At 37.3% G+C, this 14,184-nt stretch overlaps 1 protein-coding gene across 1 annotated transcript in view; it reads right to left on the bottom strand.

Annotated features, from left to right (window-relative positions):
* The window catches only part of LOC134798454 (A disintegrin and metalloproteinase with thrombospondin motifs 16-like), an 81,016-nt gene that overhangs the window by 12,098 nt on the left and 54,734 nt on the right, over positions 1-14,184 (bottom strand). The window contains exons 2-7 of the mRNA XM_063770895.1: positions 13,453-13,525; positions 12,972-13,174; positions 11,172-11,895; positions 10,820-10,925; positions 9,011-9,145; positions 5,712-5,818 (exon numbers count right to left, since the gene is read on the bottom strand). Of these exons, the coding sequence (XP_063626965.1) occupies positions 5,712-5,818; positions 9,011-9,145; positions 10,820-10,925; positions 11,172-11,895; positions 12,972-13,174; positions 13,453-13,525 (1,348 nt within the window). The remainder of the gene's footprint in view (positions 1-5,711; positions 5,819-9,010; positions 9,146-10,819; positions 10,926-11,171; positions 11,896-12,971; positions 13,175-13,452; positions 13,526-14,184) is intronic.

Here is a 14,184-nt window from a genome sequence, read left to right as displayed (position 1 = left end):
AACATTCAGACAGTTACCTATGTACCTAATCTGAAATATGAATAAATTAGTAATATTTTAAACAGGAAAGTAAACCGAATTTTGGCCTTTTGCTGGACACAATCACAATAGTAATTTGTTTTACAAGAGGGCAAAGTTTATCGCCACCGGTTGATGCATTTGCAGCACCAATGGTAGAAAATGCAAGCTCATCATCAACTGCATAATCGCCGTTTTATATGACTATTGAATTCGAGCTTTTTGATCATGAATCATGATAAAACAAAATTTTAGAAGGTCGCAGAATAGTGGATTTAAAATATTTATTTTCTGTGATCTCAAATATCAGGCACGATCATACAAATTGTACATTTGCTGATCTTGCCTTTGTCATTGAAAGACGTAAGGGTTTACACAGAGAATATATATTTAAGTGTAATATGTGCAAAAAAAAGGAAACGATACACTCTGAAGACCCAAAAAGAAAATGTTAGTAAATACTGCTCCTCCCCATGGTTACTTGGTTCCTTATTCAACCTACCTGAAATTAAACGAGTAGGTTAGTAAATTATATCATTTTACATTATAAAGTTAAATGTTTAGGTATCTCAATCACTTACTCACTGGTGGACATGGACGCAAAATTTTTGCCCATCTACTTATACTATCTTATAAAAAATGAAATTTTGAAAGTTAGCACGCTTAAAGTTCGTTTTTTTGCATTAAGGTAACAGATTTTGACATGTCTTATTAAAAATTACCATTGAAAAATAAGTCATAGCAAATATGTTAGAATTATAAATCATATTAATCATATTAATGAGCAAGAGCACCCTAAACCGGCGAGCGTGTATGAGGAATGTTATGAATGTGAAGGAAGCGAAAGTGGTATGTCAGGATCGTAGCAAGTGGAAATCCGTGGTCTCTGCCTACCCCTCCGGGAAATAGGCGTGATTGTATGTATGTATGTATGTATGTATTAATCATATACTTTTTTATATTCTTTTGCTTTCATAAGTAATATAAACTAATTTTTGAAAGCGTTTTTCAATAATTATTAATAAAAAGACACGTCATGATTGTTTACCTTCTTTCTAATGCTAAAAAATAACGAACTATAATAACCGGGCCTTATTTGGTACAGAACCTTGATTTGATAGGTACATCGGATATTCTGGGCCCCTGAGTTTGTTACGTAAAGGACAAAATGGTGACATGTGGTTAGAGCTGATACTGTTAAACTAGTGGTTCTGTGCGCTAAGTATAAAAAATAAGCTTCAGCGAACTCATTAAGCCTAGAAAAAACCCTACACCCTACTGCCACTTAAGTCAGTCTTGAGTCTTTGAATCAATTTCCGTAGTAGTACTACTACTACTAAGGTACTAGGAGGTAATAAGGCCTATAGTAGGTATAATAAGGCCTACTTGAAAAATAATGTTCTTACAACAGTGTAACCGTGTTAGTTATTTGAGTAACATATATGTAAAGTGATACAATTAAAAGCTAACAGCAAACCAGTACATAAATTATATCTTATGTACTTCTTATGAATTACACTCTTATAAAGGTTTCGGCTAATTACGCTTAATTACTTGAATAAAGGTAGATGAATTGCGTGCGGTCCAATAGGTAACCACAACTCACGGAGTCCAAAACAATAAGCTGATCAGCAAAGTCAAGTAAACAAAGCCAAGTCACAGTAGTAGAAAGATTATCGAGTTCCGTAAACGTAAGCCGGGTCAAAAAATTCAATCGCAATTCGCAACACAGTAAGTAATAAGTGAACGCCTCGTGGCAGTAACGCACGAAAAATAACATTGCAAATTGTCGGCAATGAGGCGCGCGCGGGTGCAAGCGTACGCATCTGTGTGCGTGCATTACACACACAAATACAGTCTCTCACGCCCCGTCAGAGCGACGGGTATATTCAGCTTGAAATCTCAAAATTGACTTTTAGCTCAGCTCCCGTTTCGTCTTAATGCTTACGACAGTAAGTTCTTTTCCGTACAAAACATTTATCTTGACTCAAAATTTACGTAAGCGTTTTTATCATCAATGCAAATTTGCCGCTACTGTCATTCTGACCCACATTTTGTTGACGTTTTTGTTCCGCTCTGTGTGTCTATTTCTAATATTAAGTCAGTGTTAAACAGGGACTAGTTTTTACCAAAGCGACTTCGACCTTCCAACCTGGGAAACTAAGCTGGAACTATATAGTGTGTACCTTTAGGTATTTAAAAAAGAGTAAACAAAATCTCAAATGGCTTCTTAAGGGTAGATGAAAACATTACATGATCAAATAATGTAGGTTAAAGTCAGGCTCCAATTTCACCACGGTGACAGGTGCGACAATTGTAAAACATCACTGTTGCTGACGTCACAGGCATCCATGGGCTACGGTTACCGCTTACCATCGGGCGGGCCGTATTCCTGTTTGCCACCATCATTGTTTTATTAAAAAAAACTTTATTATAACGGAAAAAAAACAGATATTTCTCTTGCTAAGTTTATGACAATTGTCACAAGAAACACTACAATTGTCACGAAATTCCGACATATAACTCATTACCTGTCAAGAATTACCTACCTAAATCTTGACAATTGTCAGAAACTTCGCAAAAGAAATATCTGTTTTTTCCGATATAATAAAGATTTTTTAAATAATACAATGATGGTGGCAAACAGGAATACGGCCCGCCCGATGGTAAGTGGTAACCGTAGCCCATGGATGCCTGTGACGTCGGCAACAGTGATTTTATAATTGTCGCACCTGTCACCGTGGTGAAATTGGGCCCAGGTCGTTCAGTGACAGATCCAGGTGGTTTTATATTTGGTTGGTTAATCGATAAATGTTATAACTACCCAAAAATTTACAAATTATTTGTTTACTTTTATTTAAGTAGGTACCTAAAGATACAGAGTAGTCTAGTTTCTTCACGATGTTTTCCTTTACCGAAAGGCGATCGGTAAATATCGAATGATATTTCTTAGGTAAGGTCACTGCGGGTAAGTCCGTCTACAAGGCAAGTCCGTCAACACGTTATAACTTTTGAATTTGAAGGCGTATGCGACTTTGGAGTCCAGTCGATTAACCAGTTCTTCGCGCTAGTTCCGTCACTGTAAAACAGATGGCGCTCTGACAACCAACTTCAGAGCAATCCGCCTCAACAAGTCATTTCGTGTTTTGAACTTGGAGTCATAGTGCGACAGACGTTCGAAAAATTTTTTTTAAAAATAGTTTTTGAAAAGATTGTGCATCAAAAAGTAACTACGTAGGTAGCATAAGAACCAGTTGTCTTTATTTTATTTTTAAAATATCAGAAATTAGCTTAGTTTTGTAATTATACGTTCCACAATTAATCATATTAAAATTTGACTAAGTTGGAAAGTCCGTCTATTATGTTCAAGGCAAGTCCGTCATATTTCCGGACTTTCGTTAAATCAGAGATTACCAACTGTTTGTGCGACTTTAATATTATAACGATTTGATAAGGTATCAAAAAATCCTCCTGACTTTGCGCATGATGTTACTTAATTAAATTTTGATCTCAGTAAATTAAAAGAAACGATTAAAATTCATTTTAAAATTACTATTGATCTTTTATTTTGGAAATCAAAAAAATAATTATGTTTAATTATTTGCCAAAAAAGGTTTACCACCCCATTTTGGTAGTATATGGCGACTTGCCTTTGTTTTAGAAAAATGGTGTTTATTTCGAATCTGAACCGTATATTAACAAGTTTAAAATACACTTTTCATTGTCTTGATCCGTTCTTTTTAGGAATTTGACTACGAACATATACACACCCATAGATTGGCTGATATCATAACTAGACGGACTTCCCTTAAACTGCACGGGAAGTCCGTCTACTCGCCGAATTTTAAAAAATGCCATTGTTTTTGCTTAATTTGTGCTTGAAATGATCTGTCACTGAGGCTAAACTATTAATTATTAAATTCTTCATCGTATGCGATTACAAGCAGTAACATAGGTGAATAATTAACGGAACTAGATCACTCCAAAGTAAAAAATAAATAAAGTATGCCGGACTTCGCCACGGTGACCTTACATAAGTTTCAAGAAAATCACTGGTACAAGCTGGGGTTATAAATCGTGACCTTCACCACGCATTAACCCTTTTTTTTTGGCCTTGCCGTAGTCGAATAAAAAGAAAATATTTATTTATTTATTTATTTAAATATGAAACAAACGGTCATACAAAAAATATTGTTACAGTTTCTTCTCTTAATCTAAACCTATAGTTTCCATTTTTATTAAACATATATTTATATAGAAGCACGAAAAAGTACCTATCTTGGCTTAAGTTCAGCTGATTAGTAAGAGGTTACACTGAGTTTGCGAAGCTAGAAATTAAGTATACATAAAACTCAATGAAGTTATTTATATTTAAATATTGGCTTTATCACGTAATATTACGTGGTCGAAGAAAATAAATTAACATCGCTTTTAATCTAATTAAATTTAGAAAATTTCATGGATCGATTTGACAACCACTTTCATGCTCTTGCGTAAAGCGAAGTATAGCGACTAATCAATTAAATTACTAATTAACAACGGTCATTTACAGTAATCTGTAGCTTTTCTGGGTCCAAGTTAAGTACTTAACTAGGGTTTGCCGATAGCGTATTCCAAGAAAAGTTTATACAGTGTAATAAAAGCACTTATCTGCCAAACTGCAGAACAGTTTGTTGGCAGAAAACTAAATCTACCCTCCATCATATACTAGTATCACCTAGTATTATAAATATTAATACTTTTATCTACACACATATCATAAACTCTCTATGATGCCTTCAAAATCCGTAAATAATGGCCCACATTACGATAAACTGTTTTGTTACAGCAAATTTCTTATCTGTGAAAATGTGGTAATAGCTTCATTACTATATCAAAATCGATTTGGTAATGAAATACAAATTTCGAACATCTCTGAAAAAAAAAGCAATTTGATTTGACCCCTATTCTAATATCAGTCGAGATGACGTTTTATTCGAAATCAAATGTCAATTGCATACAATATTGACAAATCTCGCTTGTAAGTTGGTATCGGACGATATGGTAATCGACCCCGACTCTAGTTTGTCTCTGAATAAAAAAAAAACTACGGATGCGTGACATGCGTGAAAAAAGTTTTCATTTGCCGCCATTTGACGTACAGTTTATCTTTTAATTAGTTTGTAGTAAAAAATAATTTGTTTTGTTGTTTTTAAAGTAACTATAACAAAAGTTTCGTGTAAAATGTGCGATTAAGATATTTCGGAGACGCCATCTCATATCCGCGAGTTCCGCCAGAGAGGAAAGTGCCCCAATGTCGGTTGTAATATGAGGTTAGTGAATATCATAGAAAGTTTATAATATGTGTGTAGATAAAGCAGTGTATGTAACTGTACATAATGAGGCATTAAAACACTCGTGTGATACTATTATGAAACTCATTTCATTCGTTTCATAAACCCACACTCGTATTTTAATGCCTTTCATTATGTAGCAGTCACATAAACTACTATTAACTACATAATTTGGCTCTTTTCGAGCGATTTCATAACACATTTTAAAAGATGACAGGCAAAAATGTATGGGCACGATTCTTTGGGAGCTAAAATAAATGAAAATGAAGTTTTCAAGTGGCCAATGTGAGTCAGGTGACTTCAAAAGTTACTCTTAGGTTCTTAGTAGCCAAATATATGTGTAAACAATTAGAAACTTACATTGCTGGTCAGCATCGAATCTCTCTCCTGGCAATATGCCTTCGGCACTATGGTCCAACTGTCCAGCCGAGTTGCCATGGTCGAGGAGGCAACGGGATTGCACGGTGCTGGAATAAAAATCAATTTTGGTTAATTAGATACTTATAGTATTCCAAAAAAAAAACCAACAGTCACCCTTATTGTCACATGTTCCTGCTTCACCAAAAATTTGGTGTTATCGAGAACATACCCTAGTAGCATTTTCGTTGGGGCCCACGGTGCCAACGGTAGGGAAAACGTTGGGATGAGGTTCGTTCCGTAGCCAACATTAATTTTGTATTGGCCCACCATCGCATTTACCAACATTCGCTGTGGCACAGATGCCCAACAATGGGCCTTTGTGTATTTTGGTACCGTTGGCTAAACAACGATAATATTCGTGGGCCCAATGATGACATATATCGCATTTACCAACATTGGCAGTGGCAGTGATGCCCAACAATGGGCCTTTGTGTATTTTGCTACCGTTCGCTAAACAACGATAACATTCGTTGGCCCAATGGTGACGAATACCGCATTTACCAACATTGGCTGTGGCACGGATGCCCAACAATGGGCCTTTGTGTATTTTGGTAACGTTGGCTAGTCAAGGATATCATCCGATGGCCCAATGATGACAAATATCGCATTTACCAACATTGTCTGTGGCACTGATACCCAACAATGGGCCTTTGTTTATTTTGGTAACGTTGGCTAATCGACGGTATCATCCGATGGCCCAATGACGACAAATATCGCATTTACCAACATTGGCTGTAGCATTGATGCCCAACAATGGGCCTTTGTGTATTTTGGTAACGTTGGCTAATCAACGATATTATCCGATGGCCCAATGACGACAAATATCACATTTACCAACATTGGCTGTAGCATTGATGCCCAACAACGGGCCTTTGTTTATTTTGGTAACGTTGGCTAATCAACGATATCATCCGATGGCCCAATGACGACAAATATCACATTTACCAACATTGGCTGTAGCATTGATGCCCAACAACGGGCCTTTGTTTATTTTGGTAACGTTGGCTAATCAACGATATCATCCGATGGCCCAATGACGACAAATATCACATTTACCAACATTGGCTGTAGCATTGATGCCCAACAACGGGCCTTTGTTTATTTTGGTAACGTTGGCTAATCAACGATATCATCCGATGGCCCAATGACGACAAATATTGCATTTACCAACATTGACTGTAGCATTGATGCCCAACAATGGGCCTTTGTGTATTTTGGTAACGTTGGCTAATCAACGATATCATCCGATGGCCCAATGATGACAAATATCGCATTTACCAACATTGACTGTGGCACTGATGCCCAACAATGGGCCTTTGTTTATTTTGGTAACGTTGGCTAATCAACGATATCATACGATGGCCCAATGACGACAAATATCGCATTAACCAACATTGGCTGTAGCATTGAGGCCTAACAATGGGCCTTTGTGTATTTTGCTACCGTTCGCTAAACAATGATAACATTCGTTGGCCCAATGGTGACGAATACCGCATTTACCAACATTGGCTGTGGCACGGATGCCCAACAATGGGCCTTTGTGTATTTTGGTAACGTTGGCTAGTCAAAGATATCATCCGATGGCCCAATGATGACAAATATCGTATTTACCAACATTGGCTGTGGCACTGACGCCTAACAATGGGCCTTTGTGTATTTTGGTACCGGTGGCTAAACAACGATAACATTCGTTGGCCCAGTGAGCACAAATATCGCATTTACCAACATTGGCTGTGGTACTGATGCCCAACAATACCAGTTGAGTTTGCTTGTGGCGTCACTAGATGGCGTTACTGTCTCCAAACATCGAAGTTATAGTTATTTTCTCGATTATTCCGGATATAATCATAATATATTTTTAAAGTAACTTATAAATCTAATAGCTATAACTATAAAATTTATACATAAATTTAAAAAATTGTATTTTACCAACATTTTCTCAATTTAAATCTCAAAAAACATAAATCTCGCTTACGAAGTTTCGAAGTGCGGTTAGTATATATACAAATTAGAGTGTATAGTAAGTGTACTTGCTTCGGCAGTACTTATACTAAAATTGGAACGATACAGAGAAGATTAACAACAACTGCTGCCTAGCCTTGATGTCCTTCATGTGGATACAACCAATGCCTACCGTAGTGTAATTGTAATATTTATCAGCAAAGGCCCAACGTCGTATTACACAACCACTTACTTAACGTAGGGTAACTGTAGGACTCGTAAACAAAAGCCCATTACATAATTAGACTGTAGGCACACTATAAATTACACAACTATTTACCTACGGTAGTATTGTAAGAATCCTACACAAGGCCCAACGTTAAAGTTACAATGTTGGCCCTTTGTGGGACAAGCTGTGTTGGGCCTTCAACCTGGTGCACGACTACCTACCGACCTACCTGACTTGCCGTTGGGTAATTGTTGAATTTGCAAACAGAAGCACAACGAAAAAATTGCCCTTTTTTATTTTTTTGCAGTTGGCCCTACAGCAAGCCATACGGCCAAATGTAACAATTAACCAACCATCAAACAAATGTGTATAGGCCCAACCACGGCCCAACCAAAACCACCACCGTTGAATAATTGTATGATTTATTTAAATAGGCCCAACGAAAAAAATACTCTAATGGCCCTCTGTTGGGAATCTTCGGGAGGGCCTTTGTCGAGGGCCCTCCAGCAAATCGTACGGCCAAATGTAACAATTAACCAACCATCAAACAAATGTGTATAGGCCCAACCACGGCCCAACCAAAACCGCCACCGTTGAATAATTGTATGATTTATTTAAATAGGCCCAACGAAAATATTACTCTTATGGCCCTCTGTTGGGAATCTTCGGGAGGGCCTTTGTCGAAGGCCCTCCAGCAAATCGTACGGCCAAATATAACGGTTGCCCAACTAATACGTAAACAAAGGCCCAACAAAATCCCTACAAGAAAATGCTATTAGGGTAATGCACGAGTTTAATCAAATCAGTTTTCTAGAACTCGTAATAAATATATTACCTATATTAAAAAAAGCAAAGAAGAAAATGATCCCGACGAATTCTGAATGTCCAGATTTTTGAAGTTTGTGAAATTTTTTAAAATTTATCATGTTTGAAGTGAGAGGTATTGAAACCGAAGCATAGATAAATAATAATGACACAAAAAAACAAAAATGTGCGCAAAATACATTCGTAAATGAGTCAGCTGAAGTAGATGGCGCTCGTTTTGTGGTAACTGAACCGTCGAACTTACTCCAGAAACTTCTGCAGGTAGTTTTTGCTGCACTGTGACCAAGTGATTTTGCCGCTGCCCAGCGTTGGGCTCATGATGTAGGCGCTGGGATCGCAGCCGTTGTCTGCTAGTGGGCCATCGTGACGCATCCCAAGACTGAAATCATAATAAAAACGTAATTAGTACAGTATTAGAAATAAATTTAAAGATGTAGCTTGGTGGGTACCATCGTCCATACTATTAGGTAACTGTCCATCGATGGACCTTATTACAAAAGGCTTAAGGTCCACCAATGGACAGTTAAAGAGTGTTGCTGTTTGTAACTAGTAACTAAAGTAAATCAATTCTTGAATGCCGATATTCACTTGTCTTCGGCATCCTCTTTTGTGAAACTATTGGCGGTTCTAGCCATGGTCTTCTATTCCCAGAGTGACACGGGCCTACGTCACAATAACATTGCCACTTTATTTCAGCATAACATGTTACATGGGTACATTATAGCTATGGTTAATAAGTTAAAATATTTCTTTATAATTTTATAATTTTCATTTATAATGTATTTTATCTTAAATTTTACAATAACACGTCATTTTTAATTATTCGTTAGCAATATCTTCCGATTCACGAAAGAAATTTCAGACGTTCGGGTAATTCTGTTTACATTACTGGCAACACAGAATAGCGCTGTCACATTTGACAATTCGGATCTAGATAACTTCATGCCCTGACCGTCATCCTTGTCGAACGCGTGTTAATTGTTATTTCCTTCTCGCTCAGTGTCAGCAGTCGCAGTGTTTTCCAAACTTTTCACATCGTAAGCTTGGTAATTAATGTGTAACTGTGAATTAGTTTTTTAAACGTTTGTCTTGTATAGATAAATAAAGTTTAATTTTAATACATTAGATTTGTTTTATTTTACTATGTTTCTACATGAATAACTTAAAATGAATGCCGTTAAAATAATTTTCACCGTTGGTTAAAATTCTCCCACATTTTAAAGTTTGAGAACCTGTAAACAGTATGATGACGTAGGCCCGTGTCAGTTAGGTCATACGCGAATCTCGGAATAGAGTACCAGGCGGAGTATATTATTATACCATGGTTCTAGCAAAATAATTTATAACCTAAAAAACTTAAAATGTACTGGCACATAAAATAGCTTCCACCACTTGAATATCTCGGTCGTCTTAGACCATGTTGAAAGAGACTTCGTCAGGATATTCTCCATTCACTTCCATCCTAGTTATTATAGTCCTTCAAGATAGAGTAAGATAAGTCGAGATACTCGAGATCCGTCGCCGCACCAAGGTGCAAAACTTTAGTTTCGTCATTACCAAACTAAAATGGAGTTGAGCGGGACATGTTGCTAGGCAGAGTGATGGCAGGTGGACTAAAATGTCACGGAATGGCCGCTTTCGGATGAACGAAGCCCCTGGCATCCGTTGGCTTGTTGGGTAGACGACATCCGGAAGATTGCGGGTCAAATGGCGTACTAGAAGAGAGGCCTATGCTCAGCAGTGGGCGATAAAGGGCTGACATGATGATGATGATGTGTTCCATCAAACAAGAGAGAATACAATATCAGGTACTACAAGTTACTATAAGTTATGCCAGATAACTTGTGAGCTGAATCAACCGCCAATTGGGCCCACAAAATCGAACCCAAGGTCGCAGCAAACCTCGACGGCGTTGGCGAGATGACTCTAGCGCCATTGACAGGGACTGGTGGGAGACGGGTCAAGACCGGGATACGTGGAAAGGGAGGAGGGAGGCCTTTGCCTGCCCAGCAGTGGGACACTAGGCTCATATAAATAAAAATAAGTTGCTTACTTGTGTCCAATTTCATGAGCAACAACGTAGACGCTTTCAAAATGTCTTCCTTCGTTGACAGTGCAACTGCTAGTGACCGTGCACATTCCAGCAACTGGTGCTAAACCTAAAATAAAGAATACACAGATTTACATTTATTTCGTAAAAAAAAAACTCGCTATTATGAAGGTTAATCGAAAACCTACATCCATAGAAGATCTTAATAAATCTTTGGGTAATAGGTTTTTGACACCTACGAGCAGCAATGACAGTAAGCACTTCATTTATTTTATGTAGGTTTACGAATATAGAGAGAGATTTGAATTGCTTGTTAATATTTTTTTGAAGTCTACACTAAAATTAAAATACTTACCTACAACTTGACTGCTGACTTTCCCATTCTTACTGACTACATAAAGATCCAATCCAGTCAATATCAACGCATGATCCCAATGCAACGGATCCGTATCCCCCGGCGGATTCTCCAGCCTCTGCCACGTACAGAAGTTACTCAAAAACCTGTCTATATCATGCGGCCTCTTCAAATTTGATGGATCCTCATGAAGAATCTCCAGTCTTTTAAGTATAAAATTTACTGGTCTACCTAAAGAAGGATCATGGTATAATAACTGCACAGCATTAATCATAGCTAGGACGAATCTGACTAACTCTCTCTCTGTATCCTTAGGAAAATTCACAGTCATGTGCTTGTACAAATCTCTGTCTATAAACACAGCAGTTTCAACGAACACTGCTGGTAACACAGCCCTCTTTTGTCTTTCTGTTTGCTTCTCTGTTTTTGGGATTAGTTTGTTTATAAACGCTCCTATAGTCTTGTTTCTATGATTTAAGTCTAGTTTGAATTCCTCTAGGGTTTTTCTTGTGACTGTTTCTCTTTTTCTCCTGTGTTTTGTCCATGTTTTGGCTGGTTCTGGAACGACGATTGTGTTTTGACTATCTTGTTCTATGCAAGAGTCTTCTTTGTTTGATTCGTCAGTGCGTTTGACTATGACGTGCGTTTTTGAGTCTTTCTCGTGAAACCTTTCTGGTAGTGGATGAATTAAATAGTAACTATCATTGGATTTGACTACACCTCTCTGAAAAAAAAAATCAACTTTCGTTTAGTGTCAAAGCAAGTAGGAGAATGCATTTTTTTCTTCACGCGTCCTTTAGGTATGTACATTGTACACTAAAAGCTAATAAAGCTGAAGATTTTTGACAATAACTTTTGGTAACAAATACGTTGTTTCAAGTCGGAATCTTATTTAAACATAAACATAAACATAAAACATATTTATTCATCTTTACAAATTCAGGTTAGTTATACACAAAAACTTATGTTAATGCACTGTAGAGGTATAGAATTTGAAAGAATAAGGAGTGCCTTTCCTGTAATTGGCCAGATTCCTACACTAGGCGATGCCTGTCCTGTAGGAAACCAGCTTACATCCGAGTTACAAATACATAGGCGCGAATTTGTACAGAAAGCAATGTATTTTACTTACTAAGCTAAATCTAAATCTAAATATTAAACTAGTCCAAGGTAAAGAAACAGAGATACAGAGGTTATTTAACTTTAGGAAAAGAAAATTATAGAATGTTATTTATATATTTATATACCTATATATTAAACTGTCTTTATTATTTATGCGTGTGTGGGTGTGTATGTGTGTGTGTTTATGTGTGTGTGAAAATGAGTGTTAGAACCAGTGAATTAAATTCCTTTCAGAAGGCTCTCGGTTTCATCATAGGTTAGAGTGCTTATTATCCATTCGTGAAGTCTAGGTTTTAATTGTTTGACGGTAAGGTTTTTGATTTCCAGTTTGCTGCTTACTTTATTGTAGATGAACGGGTGAAGATGCGAGCTAAACCTTCTGGCAAAAATTTTAATATATTGTGGTAAGGGGATTTTGAATATACGTTTCTCTAGCAGATTGGTATAATTGGGAGACCTCAGAACTTCTTCAGACTTATGGCACATTGGCACTATCTTAAATTTAGATTACCTAATTCAAACTTTAAATTAATAAAATAGGTTTGATGTCAATTGAGGGTAATTAGTGTTAGATCTCGAATAATTTATAATAGCGTATTAAGATCACCCAAAAACGGTGTCACGTCTAGCTTGAACTTTGAAGTAGGTACAGCGTTTCTCTATGGAATGAAAACTCACCACATCATCACACACAAACAACGCAGCACTCTCACTCCTATACCAGCACTCCTCATCCTCATGCCCCACCGCCTCCGTTCCGTTCGCCCATCTCCTCATCACGAGGAACTGAGGATCGAGGAGGTGTCGCGCCGGCGTGAGGTCCAGGTGCTGGAGGAGGGTTGAGCGCTTGTGGTGGTGGTGGACGATCTCGAATTGAGCATCTGTTAAAGAAGTTTTAATTTTTTTAGGCATAGATAAAGGATCGGTAGGGTAGACCAAGGTGAACTGAACCATGGGGTAAAAGAACCACCCTTACTGATATTATTAATACGAAAGTAACTCTGTGTGTTGTGTCTGTGTGTCACGCTTAAACCGCTGAACCAATTTAGACGAAATTTGGATAGATACCAAGGTAAATCATGACGAGATTATTGATTTAGATCAATTTCTGCTTCAGAATGTTTGTATGACTTCTCCATAAGTGTTTGGAACTTCTTACCATTGTGATTGGCACCGAATAGGAATATCTTCTCTGACTCTGTGAGATGCTCCAGCAGCTGCTGTGAGTGTTCCTGAAACAACGAAAGAGCACTGTTAGTACCATCCTTCACATGGTTAATTATAATAAATAAATATTAATCATATATGAAAATATAGTTAATTGACTAATCATACACGTTGCATTATGGTACATATGTACGTACCATAATGCAACTAAAATAAGGTCTAAAAGACCTTAAGTACCAACTCATGTCATAACAGACAGAATACGCTATAGCTTATTGCTAAAGATTACGACGTCAAAAAAATCCAAAATGCATAATTTTCGCATTTTGTCTAACGAAATTTTGCTCTTTCGGAATGGAAACATTCTTTATTATTTGTGAAGTTTTCCTTAGCTTGGTACATTCGTACTAATGTCAAATGTCTGATAATCATCATCTTCCTCGCGTTGTCCCGGTATTTTTCCACGGCTCATGGGAGCCTGGAGTCCGCTTGGCAACTAATCCTGAGAATTGACGTAGACACAAGTTTTTGCGAAAGCGACTGCCAATGCCATCTGACCTCCCAACCCAGAGGGTCAAATGTCTGATGATGATAAATATAAAGGAATTCAAGACATTATCTTATCCGCTTCAAGTCTATAGGAAACATCATCCCAAGTTCCGTATACTTATGTGTAAAGTCAAAGTTTTCAACTAATTAACCTTGCGTGTCTAATTACAAACGG

This window comes from Cydia splendana, chromosome 16, assembly GCF_910591565.1.
Source record: "Cydia splendana chromosome 16, ilCydSple1.2, whole genome shotgun sequence".
Classification (NCBI taxonomy): Eukaryota; Metazoa; Arthropoda; class Insecta; order Lepidoptera; family Tortricidae; genus Cydia; species Cydia splendana.
Note: the sequence above shows the minus strand (reverse complement) of the source record. Positions and strands in the feature narration are given on the sequence as shown.